The sequence below is a fragment of the Anomaloglossus baeobatrachus genome, chromosome 4 (assembly GCF_048569485.1).
Source record: "Anomaloglossus baeobatrachus isolate aAnoBae1 chromosome 4, aAnoBae1.hap1, whole genome shotgun sequence".
Taxonomy (NCBI): Eukaryota; Metazoa; Chordata; class Amphibia; order Anura; family Aromobatidae; genus Anomaloglossus; species Anomaloglossus baeobatrachus.
Genome location: NC_134356.1, coordinates 544,116,737 through 544,130,262, shown reverse-complemented (window position 1 = coordinate 544,130,262; position 13,526 = coordinate 544,116,737). Strand labels below are relative to the sequence as shown.

Sequence of the window (13,526 nt, the reverse complement as noted above, 5' to 3'; positions counted from 1 at the left end):
AACAGTGGTGGATGATCGCCGCATACTTTCTTTGGTGAAGAAGAACCCGTTCACAACATCAACTGAAGTCCAGAACACTCTCAGTGAAGTAGGTGTATCTGTCTCTAAGTCAACAGTAAAGAGAAGACTCCATGAAAGTAAATACAAAGGGTTCACATCTAGATGCAAACCATTCATCAATTCCAAAAATAGACAGGCCAGAGTTAAATTTGCTGAAAAACACCTCATGAAGCCAGCTCAGTTCTGGAAAAGTATTCTATGGACAGATGAGACAAAGATCAACCTGTACCAGAATGATGGGAAGAAAAAAGTTTGGAGAAGAAAGGTAACGGCACATGATCCAAGGCACACCACATCCTCTGTAAAACATGGTGGAGGCAACGTGATGGCATGGGCATGCATGGCTTTCAATGGCACTGGGTCACTTGTGTTTATTGATGATATAACAGCAGACAAGAGTAGCCGGATGAATTCTGAAGTGTACCGGGATATACTTTCAGCCCAGATTCAGCCAAATGCCGCAAAGTTGATCGGACGGCGCTTCATAGTACAGATGGACAATGACCCCAAGCACACAGCCAAAGCTACCCAGGAGTTCATGAGTGCAAAAAAGTGGAACATTCTGCAATGGCTAAGTCAATCACCAGATCTTAACCCAATTGAGCATGCATTTCACTTGCTCAAATCCAGACTTAAGACGGAAAGACCCACAAACAAGCAAGACCTGAAGGCTGCGGCTGTAAAGGCCTGGCAAAGCATTAAGAAGGAGGAAACCCAGCGCTTGGTGATGTCCATGGGTTCCAGACTTAAGGCAGTGATTGCCTCCAAAGGATTCGCAACAAAATATTAAAAACAAAAATATTTTGTTTGGGTTTGGTTTATTTGTCCAATTACTTTTGACCTCCTAAAATGGGGAGTGTTTGTAAAGAAATGTGTACAATTCCTACAATTTCTATCAGATATTTTTGATCAAACCTTCAAATTAAACGTTACAATCTGCACTTGAATTCTGTTGTAGAGGTTTCATTTCAAATCCAATGTGGTGGCATGCAGAGCCCAACTCGCGAAAATTGTGTCACTGTCCAAATATTTCTGGACCTAACTACTGTATGTGTGTGTGTATATGTGTATATGTGTATATATATATATATATAATTACAGTGCCTACGAGTAGTATTCAAATTTTGTTTGGTTCCCCTAAAGTATTAAGAAGTATTTGAGGCACAAAGAACAATGAGCTTCACATGTTTGGATTAATTATCTCTTTTTCCAGCCTTTTCTGACTAATTAAGACCCTCCCCAAACTTGTGAACAGCACTCATACTTGGTCAACATGGGAAAGACAAAGGAGCATTCCAAGGCCATCAGAGACAAGATCGTGGAGGGTCACAAGGCTGGCAAGGGGTACAAAACCCTTTCCAAGGAGTTGGGCCTACCTGTCTCCACTGTTGGGAGCATCATCTGGAAGTGGAAGGCTTATGGAACTACTGTTAGCCTTTCACGGCCTGGACAGCCTTTGAAAGTTTCCACCCGTGCCGAGGCCAGGCTTGTCCGAAGAGTCAAGGCTAACCCAAGGACAACAAGGAAGGAGCTCCGGGAATATTTCATGGCAGTGGGGACATTGGTTTCAGTCAATACCATAAGTAACGTACTCCACCGCAATGGTCTCCGTTCCAGACGAGCCCGTAAGGTACCTTTACTTTCAAAGCGTCATGTCAAGGCTCGTCTACAGTTTGCTCATGATCACTTGGAGGACTCTGAGACTGACTGGTTCAAGGTTCTCTGGTCTGATGAGACCAAGATCGAGATCTTTGGTGCCAACCACACACGTGACGTTTAGAGACTGGATGGCGCTGCATACGACCCCAAGAATACCATCCCTACAGTCAAGCATGGTGGTGGCAGCATCATGCTGTGGGGCTGTTTCTCAGCTAAGGGGCCTGGCCATCTGGTCCGCATCCATGGGAATATGGATAGCACGGCCTAACTGGAGATTTTGGCCAAGAACCTCCGCTCCTTTATCAAGGATCTTAAGATGGGTCGTCATTTCATCTTCCAACAAGACAACGACCCAAAGCACACAGCCAAGAAAACCAAGGCCTGGTTCAAGAGGGAAAAAATCAAGGTGTTGCAGTGGCCTAGTCAGTCTCCTGACCTTAACCCAATTGAAAACTTGTGGAAGGAGCTCAAGATTAAAGTCCACATGAGACACCCAAAGAACCTAGATAACTTGGAGAAGATCTGCATGGAGGAGTGGGCCAAGATAACTCCAGAGACCTGTGCCGGCCTGATCAGGTCTTATAAAAGACGATTATTAGCTGTAATTGCAAACAAGGGTTATTCCACAAAATATTAAACCTAGGGGTTGAATAATAATTGACCCACACTTTTATGTTGAAAATTTATTAAAATTTAACTGAGCAACATAACTTGTTGGTTTGTAAGATTTATGCATCTGTTAATAAATCCTGCTCTTGTTTGAAGTTTGCAGGCTCTAACTTATTTGCATATATATATATATATATAATATGTATATGTATATGTATATAGCACACAAAGACGGTAACCCCCCGTCACACGTACTTACCTCCTGGGCGACATCGCTGTGGGCGGCGAACATAATCTTCCTGAATGGGGAGGGACGTTCGGCGTCACAGCGACTTCACCCAGCCGCTGGCCAATAGAAGCGGAGGGGCGGAGATGAGCGGGACGTAATCATCCCGCCCACCTCTTTCCTTCTGCATTGCCGGCGGGTGCCGTGTGATGCAGGTAAGATGTGTTCATCGTTCCCGGGGTGTCACACACTGCGATGTGTGCGGCCCCGGGTATGATGAACAATCAGCGCCATTGTAAGTAAACGATATTATGGAACTGAACGACGCGTACACAACTCACGATTTGTGAGCGATACTGCGTCGCTCAGAGGTGTTACACGAGACGACGTGTACGATGCCGGATGTGCGTCACGAAATCCGTGACCCCAACGATGCATCGCACAATAGTTCGTCTCGTGAAAAGCACCCTTAAGGCTGCTTTCACACATCCGGCTTTTGCAGTGCGGCTCAATCTGGCTCAAAAACCTATGCAACGGATGCGGCGAAAAAAAATGGATCAGTTGCATAAGTTTTTCCATGCGGCCCATCCGTTTTTTTGATGGATGCGGCTTGATACTGAGCACGCGCAATTCAAAAAACCACATCCGGCGCGATGCGGTTTTTTCGCCGCACAAAAAAAAAACGTGCCAGGCAACGTTCCATCCGGCCGCCGCATGGGCTAAATATGCCGCATCCGGCAAACAACGGACGCAACGCAAGGCCATGCGACACAATACAGCGCTAATGCAAGTCTATGCGGAAAAAACGCAACTGGCGGCAAAAAAAAGTAGCGTTTTTTCTGCAAAGCGCCGTATTGTGCTGCTCAGCTAAAACCGGATGTGTGAAAGCAGCTTAAAACACGCCGGAAAAAATGCCCCGATTGTTTTCTGCACCAAATCTGCAAGGAAAAAATTGGAACATGCACACAACACTTCAGAATAATCTTTCACTTTGCTGGTATAGCTGACATGAAGAAAGACGTTCAGATTTGGACAACAATCTGCACCAAATCTGCTAAAAGAAACGCACACTGCACGTAAGGCCTTATGCGTTGTTTTTATTTATTTTTTTTCATTGATTACACTGGTAAAATGCAGACAAAAACGCAGAAAGATTTTTTTTTTTTCTGCAGTCAAATCTGCAAGGAAAAAATCCTGAACATGTGCCCTACACTTTGTGAAAATCTGCCAGTAAAAACGCATGAAAAAAAGCACAATAAGGCTATGTGCGCACGTTGCGTAAATACATGCAGTTACGCTGCGCTTTGTAGCGCAGCGTAACTGCATGCGTCCTGCGTCCCCTGCACAGTCTATGGAGATTGTGCAGGGGCCGTGCGCACGTGGCGTTTTAGAGCGCAGCGCTTCGGCTACTGCCGAAGCGCTGCGTAAAAAGAAGTGACTTGTCACTTCTTCCGTGCGCTTTGCCGGCAGCTCCTGTTCTGTCTATGGGAGGAGCTGCAGGCAGAGCGCATGGAATCGGCTTCACTACGGACATTTCTGCAGCGATTTAAAGCGCACGTGTGCTCTTCAGATCGCTGCAGAAATTTCTGCAGTGAACTGTACGCAACGTGCGCACATAGCCTAACAATGCAACGTGTGCACACCGCCTAAGGGCTTGCATTTCGCTGGATAAACTGTACTTTTTACAAATTTGTAGGAGTCCTTTTTCTTTTAGCTTTTTTTGTTCTTATACATTATTTTCCTATTTTTCTGCCATTTGAAGCTTCAGCTTCCAGAGACGGCCGGGTAGTCAGCATGCAGCGTTCTACGGGACCTCGTGCAACCAGCGAATTACCACCTGTCCCCGGATGTCCTGAAAAGTCCTCCCTTTACTTCTTCCTGTGCCCATTGTTTTCTCTAATATTGATACATTTCAGTCCCTTTAGTGTAGATTCTACTTCACATTTTACAGTTTTTAGCATCTTTTTTTTTTTTTTTTTTTTTTAAAGATGGTATTTAAAATTAAGCCGTTTTCCTTTTTGGCTTATAAAGCATTGATGTAATGTTGTACCACACGTTGGCAAGTCTCTTTATCCACATTATCTCCTCTGGAGTCAGGAGTTGTCAGTGCTGCTTTCCGACATGAAGGCTGTCTGTCAGCCCACCAGTGCTCATATCTGAAATAGCCCACGCTCTAACACACACGACATCCCATGCGGCAGGTATGTGGTATAGAGCTGGTCATTCCCAGCACCAGAGGTCTATTAGGTGTGTTTAGGTTGTAGAGGACGTTCACCATGATATCCGTATAGACCAGACCTGGGCAAGGGGCGGCCCGCATGCCACATCCAGCCCGCCTACTGTCTGTGACCGGCCCGCCTTGCTCAGGGCGTCCTTACTTGGCCGATCAGTGATGAGGGCAATCTGACCGGTTGTCCGGAGCTCCAGGCTCCAGGAGGCCTGTAGTCAGATTGCCCTCATCACACCCTGCGTGCCGGGCAGGGAGCGATCCTGCAGCGCCGCATAGTGTAGGCAGCGGAACGCAGGAATCTGTCCTCTGTTCCCTGCCCGGCACCTTTCTCTGTGACACACACGCGTGCACCGAAGTCGTCAGTATGGCGCGCGTGTGTGTCATTTGCAAAGTTCCCACCCGGCAGGAGAAGAAGCTGCAGCAGCCGGGGCCCGTACGGAGAGAAGCAGCGAGGGAGGCCCGTACAAGAGAAGAAGCATCTCGGTGGGTGCCCGTACGGAGGTGCCTGAGAAGGGAGAGTTGATTGGTGACTAGTAACCAGAGGAGACAATGGGGGAAGGAGGGTAAGTGGTGACTAATATTTGGGTGTAGTGATGTAGTATATGGGAATGTAGTTTTACAGGTGTAGTATATAGGGGTCTAGTGATGTATATGGGGATGTAGTGATGTACATTACAGATGTAGTATATAGGGGTGTAGTGATGTAGTATATGGGGATTGTTTGTGTATATATGTATATAGTGCGTGCGTGCGTGTGTGTGTATACGTAAGTATATGTATTTATGTGTATGTGTATGTGTGTGTGTGTGTGTGTGTTTATACTATATGCAGCTTTGTCGCCATAGAAGGAGGGCCAGATACAATTTCTTGCACAGGGGCCCCAAGCTGTCAGCGTCCACCACTGCTGCTGAGAGCAGACACTTGAATGTGGTGCTCCCGGCATTGGCTCCGTGTGGAGCTCAAACCTAACTAGTGCGGGTCTGGTACCTAGAATCAGCGCAGAGAAAAGCCCGTAACTGCGAGTGGCACTGGAGTTACATCGGGTACCACGCGCTCCCTCCCCGCCCCCTGCAGCGGCATGCCGCCATTACAGGGCCTGATTGCGTTTTTCCGGTACCTGTTTGCATACATGTGACAGGTACCGGAGAAAACACGAGTCTGTGAAATAAAAAGATTTTCCATATTTACCTGCTTTCTTCGGCTCTGCTGCCTCCTGCTCCTGACCCCCGCTCATTCATCGATTATTCACCGCGCTCAGGACCTGGAAGCCGGAGCATCAAGGTTACAGCGCCGGGCACAGCACCGTTGAGGGCATCACCACAGGGACAGGTGAGTATTCTGCAAGCACAGTGACCTCCAGGAGGTCATCGGAGTTTCGAATGAACTCTGATGATCCCCCTGCGACACCCACGCTACAGCTCCACGGGTTCATCAGAGTTCATTGGAAACTGTGACGAGTCCCCGAGATGTTCCTGCTTCCAGCTGCTCACTGCAGTGAATATTCAGTGAGTATAATTACCGGTGATAAGGAGCGGGAGGCAGCAGAGCCAGAGACAGCACCGCTGGAGAGAGGTAAATATAGAAAATCTTTTTATTAAAAAGACCCGTGTTTTCTCTGGTACTTGTCACACTGATATCACACGGATCACATCAGTGTGCGATCTGTGTGACACCCGTGCTGCTGGAGAAAAAAATGGACATGTCTGCGTGTGTGCGTGCAGGGCCACAAGGGGTCACACAGTCCGTAACTTACTGTTTGTTTATGAAGGGATAGTATATATACTATATACAGTATTGGGTAAAACTGATATTAGTCCAGACCTCTAAAACCATCCCAATTTGTCATGCGGCCCCATGGGAAAATTAATTGCCCACCCCTGGTATAGACTATAGACAGTCATTTATATTTCTGGTGATCAGAAACACTGGCCTCCCTTTTGTTTTAGTAGACTAGGCTGTATTAGCTAGGCTGCAGCGCTCCTTGTTACTTAGCAAAAATATGCCTATAAAATGCTTCAACATGCTGTATGTAATCAAAGCCGATGTAAAAAGAAAAAAGAAAAAAAATACTGGTTTTGGGCACTAAATCGGTGTACAAAATGTATTGCACTGTCTGTGTGTTTGTCCTGCTCACTTTATGAAATTTATTTCTTTAAAGGGAACCTGTCAGGTGCAATATGCACCCAGAACCATGAGCAGTCCTGGGTGCATATTGCTAATCCCTGGCTACCCGTCCCTGTATACACTAGCATAGATAAAGAGATCTTTAGAAAACGTATTTCTAAAGATCTTTTATTCTATGCTAATGAGGCCAGGGACTAGTTGCAAGGCCGTGACTTCCCCTGGCTAGTTGGCCCCGTTAGCATGTTAGTACGCCCCTGTGGGTGTGCTGACATGCTAATGAATGCGCAGAGTCACATTATGGCCATCACATCTGAGTCCTGATTTCGACTCAGTGCACGTGATCCCGGACTTTCGGTCATGCACACTACATAGGTTTGAAGCCAGGACTCATACACTCAGCTTCATAGTGCGCTTGCTCGTAGTTCTGGGTGCATATTGCACCTGACAGGTTCCGTTTAAACTCCTTCCTGAAAATTTGCTTAAAGGTCATGGTCCAACTATGGACTACCATGTCTGGGACGACGGCGGCGGCCAAGAGGCATGTAGTATTATTAATAATAATATAATATTATTAATAATAATATTACTTATCAAGCTGTTCGGTTGGATCAAGAGACCTAAGGCCTGCCCAGACAACATGGTTTCTACTCGGTGATTTTTGGATGTCTGGAACTGACCCTAAGGGCAGCTGCAGATGAGCATATGAAAAATAGTCCGTGATTCATCCAGAAAACATGGCCGATTTTCATCTGTGTGTCCACTTTTTACATTCATGTGACATCTATGTGCCATCTGTTTTCATCTACATGAAAAATGTACAAAATTAATGTTTCCTAGGTTAATAATAGAAATGCATCTGTAAATAACTGGGTGCCACACAGATGTTGGATTTTTTTATTTTATTTTTTTTAAAATGCACCCATACAATCGTCAAAGCTCATCCAAGACTCTAGAGAGAATTGTACATGCTGCAAGTTTATTTTTAACATTTTTTTTTCTTCCTTCTCATGGACAGTCGTACCAAGAGAAAAATCATTCATCTGAACAGTCCTGACAGCACACATACGAATTATACGCTCATCCGCACGAGCCCTAAGGAGAATCTGCTTAGGAGGCTACATGCACTCATTCATCAGAAGCTTCATTGCAGATTTCATGGGGAAAAATTAGGCTGCACACACCCCATGGTAGGGCGTCATCCAGACGTCTTGTATTTTTTTTTTGGCATACGAGATTAGATTAGACATTGGTAAAAACTTTCTGACAGTGAGGGCAGTCAGAGAGTGGAACAGGCGACCACGGGAGGTAGTGAGGGCAGTCAGAGAGTGGAACAGGTGACCACGGGAGGTAGTGAGGGCAGTCAGAGAGTGGAACAGGCGACCACGGGAGGTAGTGAGGGCAGTCAGAGAGTGGAACAGGCGACCACGGGAGGTAGTGAGGGCAGTCAGAGAGTGGAACAGGCGACCACGGGAGGTAGTGAGGGCAGTCAGAGAGTGGAACAGGTGACCACGGGAGGTAGTGAGGGCAGTCAGAGAGTGGAACAGGCAACCATGGGAGGTAGTGAGCTCTCCATCAATGGAAATCTTCAAGCAGAAACTGGATAAACATATGGCTGGAATGATTTAGGATGATCTGCGCTCAAAGGGTTTGGACCCAATGGCCCTTGAGGTTCCTTCCAACTCTACCATTCTATGATTCTAAATGGACCGATTTTCATGTGCTTCTTGTATCCATAAGAGTGTAATAGAACAGGCCACATTCAGATGGTCCCTTGTGCTTAATTGTCTTTGTCCCCAGACCCATCTACTTGTGAGAGATCAGTCCACAAATCGGATAAAAAAAAAACTGTCTACAAAAAAAAGTTAAGCGCACCAGAGACAATAAAGAGTTCATGTTCTATCCTTGAAAATCATAGGACGTGAATGTGAAGCACAGGTTTGATCCTGAGTAAGTGGGCGACCATGGAGCCATTGGGGCTTGTTCTGTGAAAGATCAGAAAATGTATTCGTTGTTTTGGGTTTTTTTTTGTTTTTCTTTTAATATACTTCACTGTGTACAGCTATACACAGCTCCACTGTACAGCGAGAAAAAAAGGCGTGCCGATGCAATACACCGCTGACATGTACCTGAGATGTGTCCAAAATAATGAGATGTGAACCGAGCCATAGATTTGGCATTTCGTCCGTATTTATGTTGGCTGAGCCAATACCCGTGTTTTGAATCTCGGGTTAGGAGTTTGGTGCATTTTACAGTATTTGCAACAGCAAATACAGCATTGTCCATTGTGCTCTATTTGCTGTCCAACACCAGAAACTTCCCCGGATTATTCACTGAGAAGCATAGCATTTCTCTTACATGTGGTGCCACTAAATGTTTGCCTTTAGATCGTATTGTAAACCATACTTCTTATTTTATTTTTTTCGTGATTGAACTTGAAAACTGCAACATTATGAAATCTACAGCATGTGAATTCTTAGGATATGTGCGCACCATGTAGATTTGGAAACCCTGTTGAATGATCTAAGATGAAACCACTTTTACACAGTACCTTACAGCCACGCAAGGTCTTTTCCATCTGTTCTCTACACGCATATTACCGATAATTATTTTCTTACAGCTGATGAATAGTGACTAGCAGTAAGTCCGTGTTTTGTACAACCATTAGAATGAATAGGATTACTAACTGGCTTTTTGTTTGGCCTCTCAGGGTGACTGTGTCCTTACAGTGAGCCTCACCGAGCAGAGCGAGCTGGAAGACGATGCCGTGTTCTACCTGCTGTTTGCCGGCTCCACACTGAAACATTTAGCAAGTGCTCGTAAAGTAGACGCTGCGACCCTAGAGACGGTCACTCCCGGTAAGACGCTTCCATCCCATGCTATTTCATTAAGACTTTACATTGTGTATGCAGGTCTGCTGATTTTTGCCCTAAAAATAACATTAAAGGAATATGCATGCAATTTTAATTGCTTTTAAATCTTTATAGCCAATACTATACATAATTAATTACATGTTTTTTTTTGAGGAAGAATGTGCGAGACAGATGCTTTAATTGATATGCATCAGTCTTCAGAAAATGACTGGAAAGATATGATCCAAGAGTTGGTTGTTGCTTGTGTGCTGGAGGCGGCTTGTACTTGTGTTTATAGTCTGGGAACGGCAGACTGATCACATTGAATTAGTGCATTGTACAGCGTGAAGCCAAAATCAGAAACCACCCAAAATGATGTTCTCGTAATCACATAATTACCAGAGTTAGTCTAATTAGTGCACTTCTAGGGCCAGGCTTTAAAGAAAAAGATGGAGCCCCAGGCAAAATAGACAGTTTGAGAGTTACATGTGAGACTTAGATATAGCACAAAAACATCATATCAGCCCCCGATTCATCAAGACTGGTGCCTTGTATGGTGCCTTGTATGGTGCCTTGTATGGTGCCTTGTATGGTGCCTTGTATGGTGCCTTGTATGGTGCCTTGTATGGTGGCTTGTATGGTGGCTTGTATGGTGCCTTGTATGGTGCCTGCCTTGTATGGTGCCTTGTATGGTGCCTTGTATGGCGCCTTGTATGGCGCCTTGTATGGCGCCTTGTATGGCGCCTTGTATGGCGCCTTGTATGGCGCCTTGTATGGCGCCTTGTATGGCGCCTTGTATGGCGCCTTGTATGGTGGCTTGTATGGTGGCTTGTATGGTGGCTTGTATGGTGCCTTGTATGGTGCCTTGTATGGTGCCTTGTATGGCGCCTTGTATGGTGCCTTGTATGGTGCCTTGTATGGCGCCTTGTATGGCGCCTTGTATGGTGGCTTGTATGGTGGCTTGTATGGTACCTTGTATGGTGCCTTGTATGGTGCCTGCCTTGTATGGTGCCTTGGTTTGTAATACGCTGGGGTAAGATGGATGAAACTGATTAAAGGGAACCTGTTAGGTGCGATACGCACCCAGAACCACGAGCAGTTCTGGGTGCATATGAATAATCACTGCCTAACTGTCCATGTATCTAGTAGCATAGATAAAGAGATCTTTAGAAAAAGTATTCTTATAGATCTTTTATGATATGCTAATGAGCGCAGGGACTAGTTGCAAGGGCGTTGGTTCCTGCGCTCATTCCGCCCTTTTAGCGTGGTAGCATGCCAACAGGGATGTACTAACATGCTATTCAATGCAGCAGCATCAGCGAGCGGTGAGGCACGTACCTGTGTTCGCTGTAACTATTGAACAGAAGTCCTGGCTCTTCCGGTCATGCACACTAGACCTCTTTTGAGGCCAAGATGTATATACCCAGCTTCATACTGCGCATGACTGGAAGAGCCAGGACGTCTGATCAGCAGTGACAGGGGACAAAGGTATGCGACTCACTGCTGATGAAGCTGCCCTGTGGGTGTGCTAAGAGGGCGGAGTGAGCGTAGGAACTACAATAATGCCTCATTAGCATATGATAAAAGATCTTTAGAAATATTTTTTCTAAAGATCCCTGTATCTATGCTAGTGTACACAGGGACGGTTAGGCAGGGATTAGCAATATACACCCAGAACTGCTCGTGGTTCTGGGTGCGTATTGCACCTGACAGGTTCCCTTTAAGAGTTGCGTGCCTCTTAACTATTTAAGCTGCCGCATGACTCACAAGGAATGTACTATTATACTGGAGTACTTTTCTGTTGAAACGATCTCCACATTTTTGGTGTAAATTATGGTAAATTTGTCAGTTGCGCTCTGTTGTGCCCCCCTCTTGGCCAAACTCTTCCCTCTTTTACGACAGTTGTAGCAACACTAAGGAGTTGGTTCATCAAAGCTTTTACTACTGTACAGTATAAAAACTTTTTTTCGCAACGCTGAGTTGCACAAAAATTTGTCAACTTTTATTATTTTCATGCACATTTGAAGAGGCATGGAAAAGCTGTGTTTTTGTTTTAAACATGGTTTTTATATGCGTGTTTTTGTCTCTGGTGGGTCATACTTTACATAAAGGAGCTTTGTTTTTTAAACGTCCTAGTATTGACCTTCTTAGGTGAAGATTATATGCGTTTTTGAAGCGTATCCACCTTGGAAATGTACTAAAAACACGTTTATTTTACCTGTAAATTTTCCGCATCTAGTGCAAGTCTATGGGGAAATTCTGTGCAGAAAACTCATTTGACGTTTCGACCCCACCTGGGTCTTAGTCAAGAGTCACTTAAGATGGGTGCCTGGGATATGGAGGTTGAGTGAATTAAAGTGTTGATAAAGAATGCCTTGAGGATAAAGGTCCTGGATTTAGCCGGCGCAGCAACGCTGTGGCTGGTGATATGGTGTACTTCAGTCGCTTCAATAAATTTGATTTTTTTTTTTTTGCATTACAATCAATGAGTGCAGTGAAATTATTCGTTATCTTGAATTGGACCTGTTTTTTCATTTGCACCACTATTCTTCTGTCTTAGTGCAGACCATTTTTTTTTGAACTGTGATTTGGAAAAAAGCACCACAGGTGAGTTAACGCAGCATGAAAGCAGAGTAGGCGTGAGATTTCTATTAATCCCATGCACTTTGCTTGTACTGAAAAACGCAGCGAAAATAGTGTAAAAAACGTAAGTAAAATTCATCATGGGCACAAAAAGAACCTGTCACATGGCGAAACCACAGGCAGCATGACTCAGAGACTACCTCCCTCATTATGAACATGCAGCGTTTTCATAGGAAAACCTAGCTGAAAATGGAGTCGGGAGTAAGATTACTGGTTACAGATTTATCTCCCAGTTGCCTCCTGTTCGCCCGCTCAGTTAGACAGGTCTCTCTAGATACACACAAGTCTAGTCTGCCTGTGTCGGCAGCAGCAGATGGCGGGGCATACCTCTATTACAAGAGGCCTCTTCCCTGGACCTTTTAACATATATGATTGTGTGAGGGAGCTGATCCCTAAATCATGTTGCTTATATCTGTGGCAACATGAATTGTGACATTTTTCCATTAAAGCGTGGCTAGAGACATCAGGCACATCCTTCTGCAGACAGTGCGGTTACTGAGCTTCTTGCCCATATGATGTTTGACTAGCTGAGCTGCCTTAGGGTAAGTTCACACAGTGCGTTTTTCGTGGCGTTTTTGCGCGTTTTTCGGGTGCGGTTTTGGCCTCAAAACTGCATGACTTTGCTTCCCCAGCAAAGTCTATGAGTTTTCATTTTTGCTGTCCGCACACAACTTTTTTTTTAAGCTGCGTTTTTGAGCTTAAAAAAAAACAAATGGACATGTCAATTCTTTCCTGCGTTTTTCTGCGTTTTCCCCTCATGCAATGCATTGGAAAAACACAGAAAAATGCAGAGATCAAAAACGCAGCAAATCGCGGTAAAAACACATGCGTTTTTTGCCACGATTTTTTGCCACGGGTACGTTTTTGTGCGTTTTTAACGGACAAAAACGCACAAACGCAGCGTAAAAAAAACGCAGCGTGTGCACATAGCCATACTGGGTTTTTTAACACATGGCATTTTTATAGCGTTTTTTCTTCTACAGCTAAAAACCATCACTCTTGGCAGTAAAAATTCTTTGTATAGAACACAGCTGTGTGTTTTGATATTTTTTTTGCTGTGTTTCAAGGGGATTTGATTTGTGTTCCCGTACATGTCAAAGCTTTGTTTTTTTTTTTGTCAACAAAA

General features: G+C 44.9%; 1 protein-coding gene across 6 annotated transcripts in view; it reads left to right on the top strand.

Annotated features, from left to right (window-relative positions):
• AKAP13 (A-kinase anchoring protein 13) overlaps nt 1–13,526 on the top strand; it is a 345,810-nt gene that overhangs the window by 113,888 nt on the left and 218,396 nt on the right. For all 6 annotated transcript variants that reach the window (XM_075345957.1, XM_075345960.1, XM_075345958.1 and 3 more), the window contains exon 3: nt 9,616–9,763. In XM_075345957.1, coding sequence (XP_075202072.1) covers nt 9,616–9,763 — 148 coding nt within the window. The remainder of the gene's footprint in view (nt 1–9,615; nt 9,764–13,526) is intronic.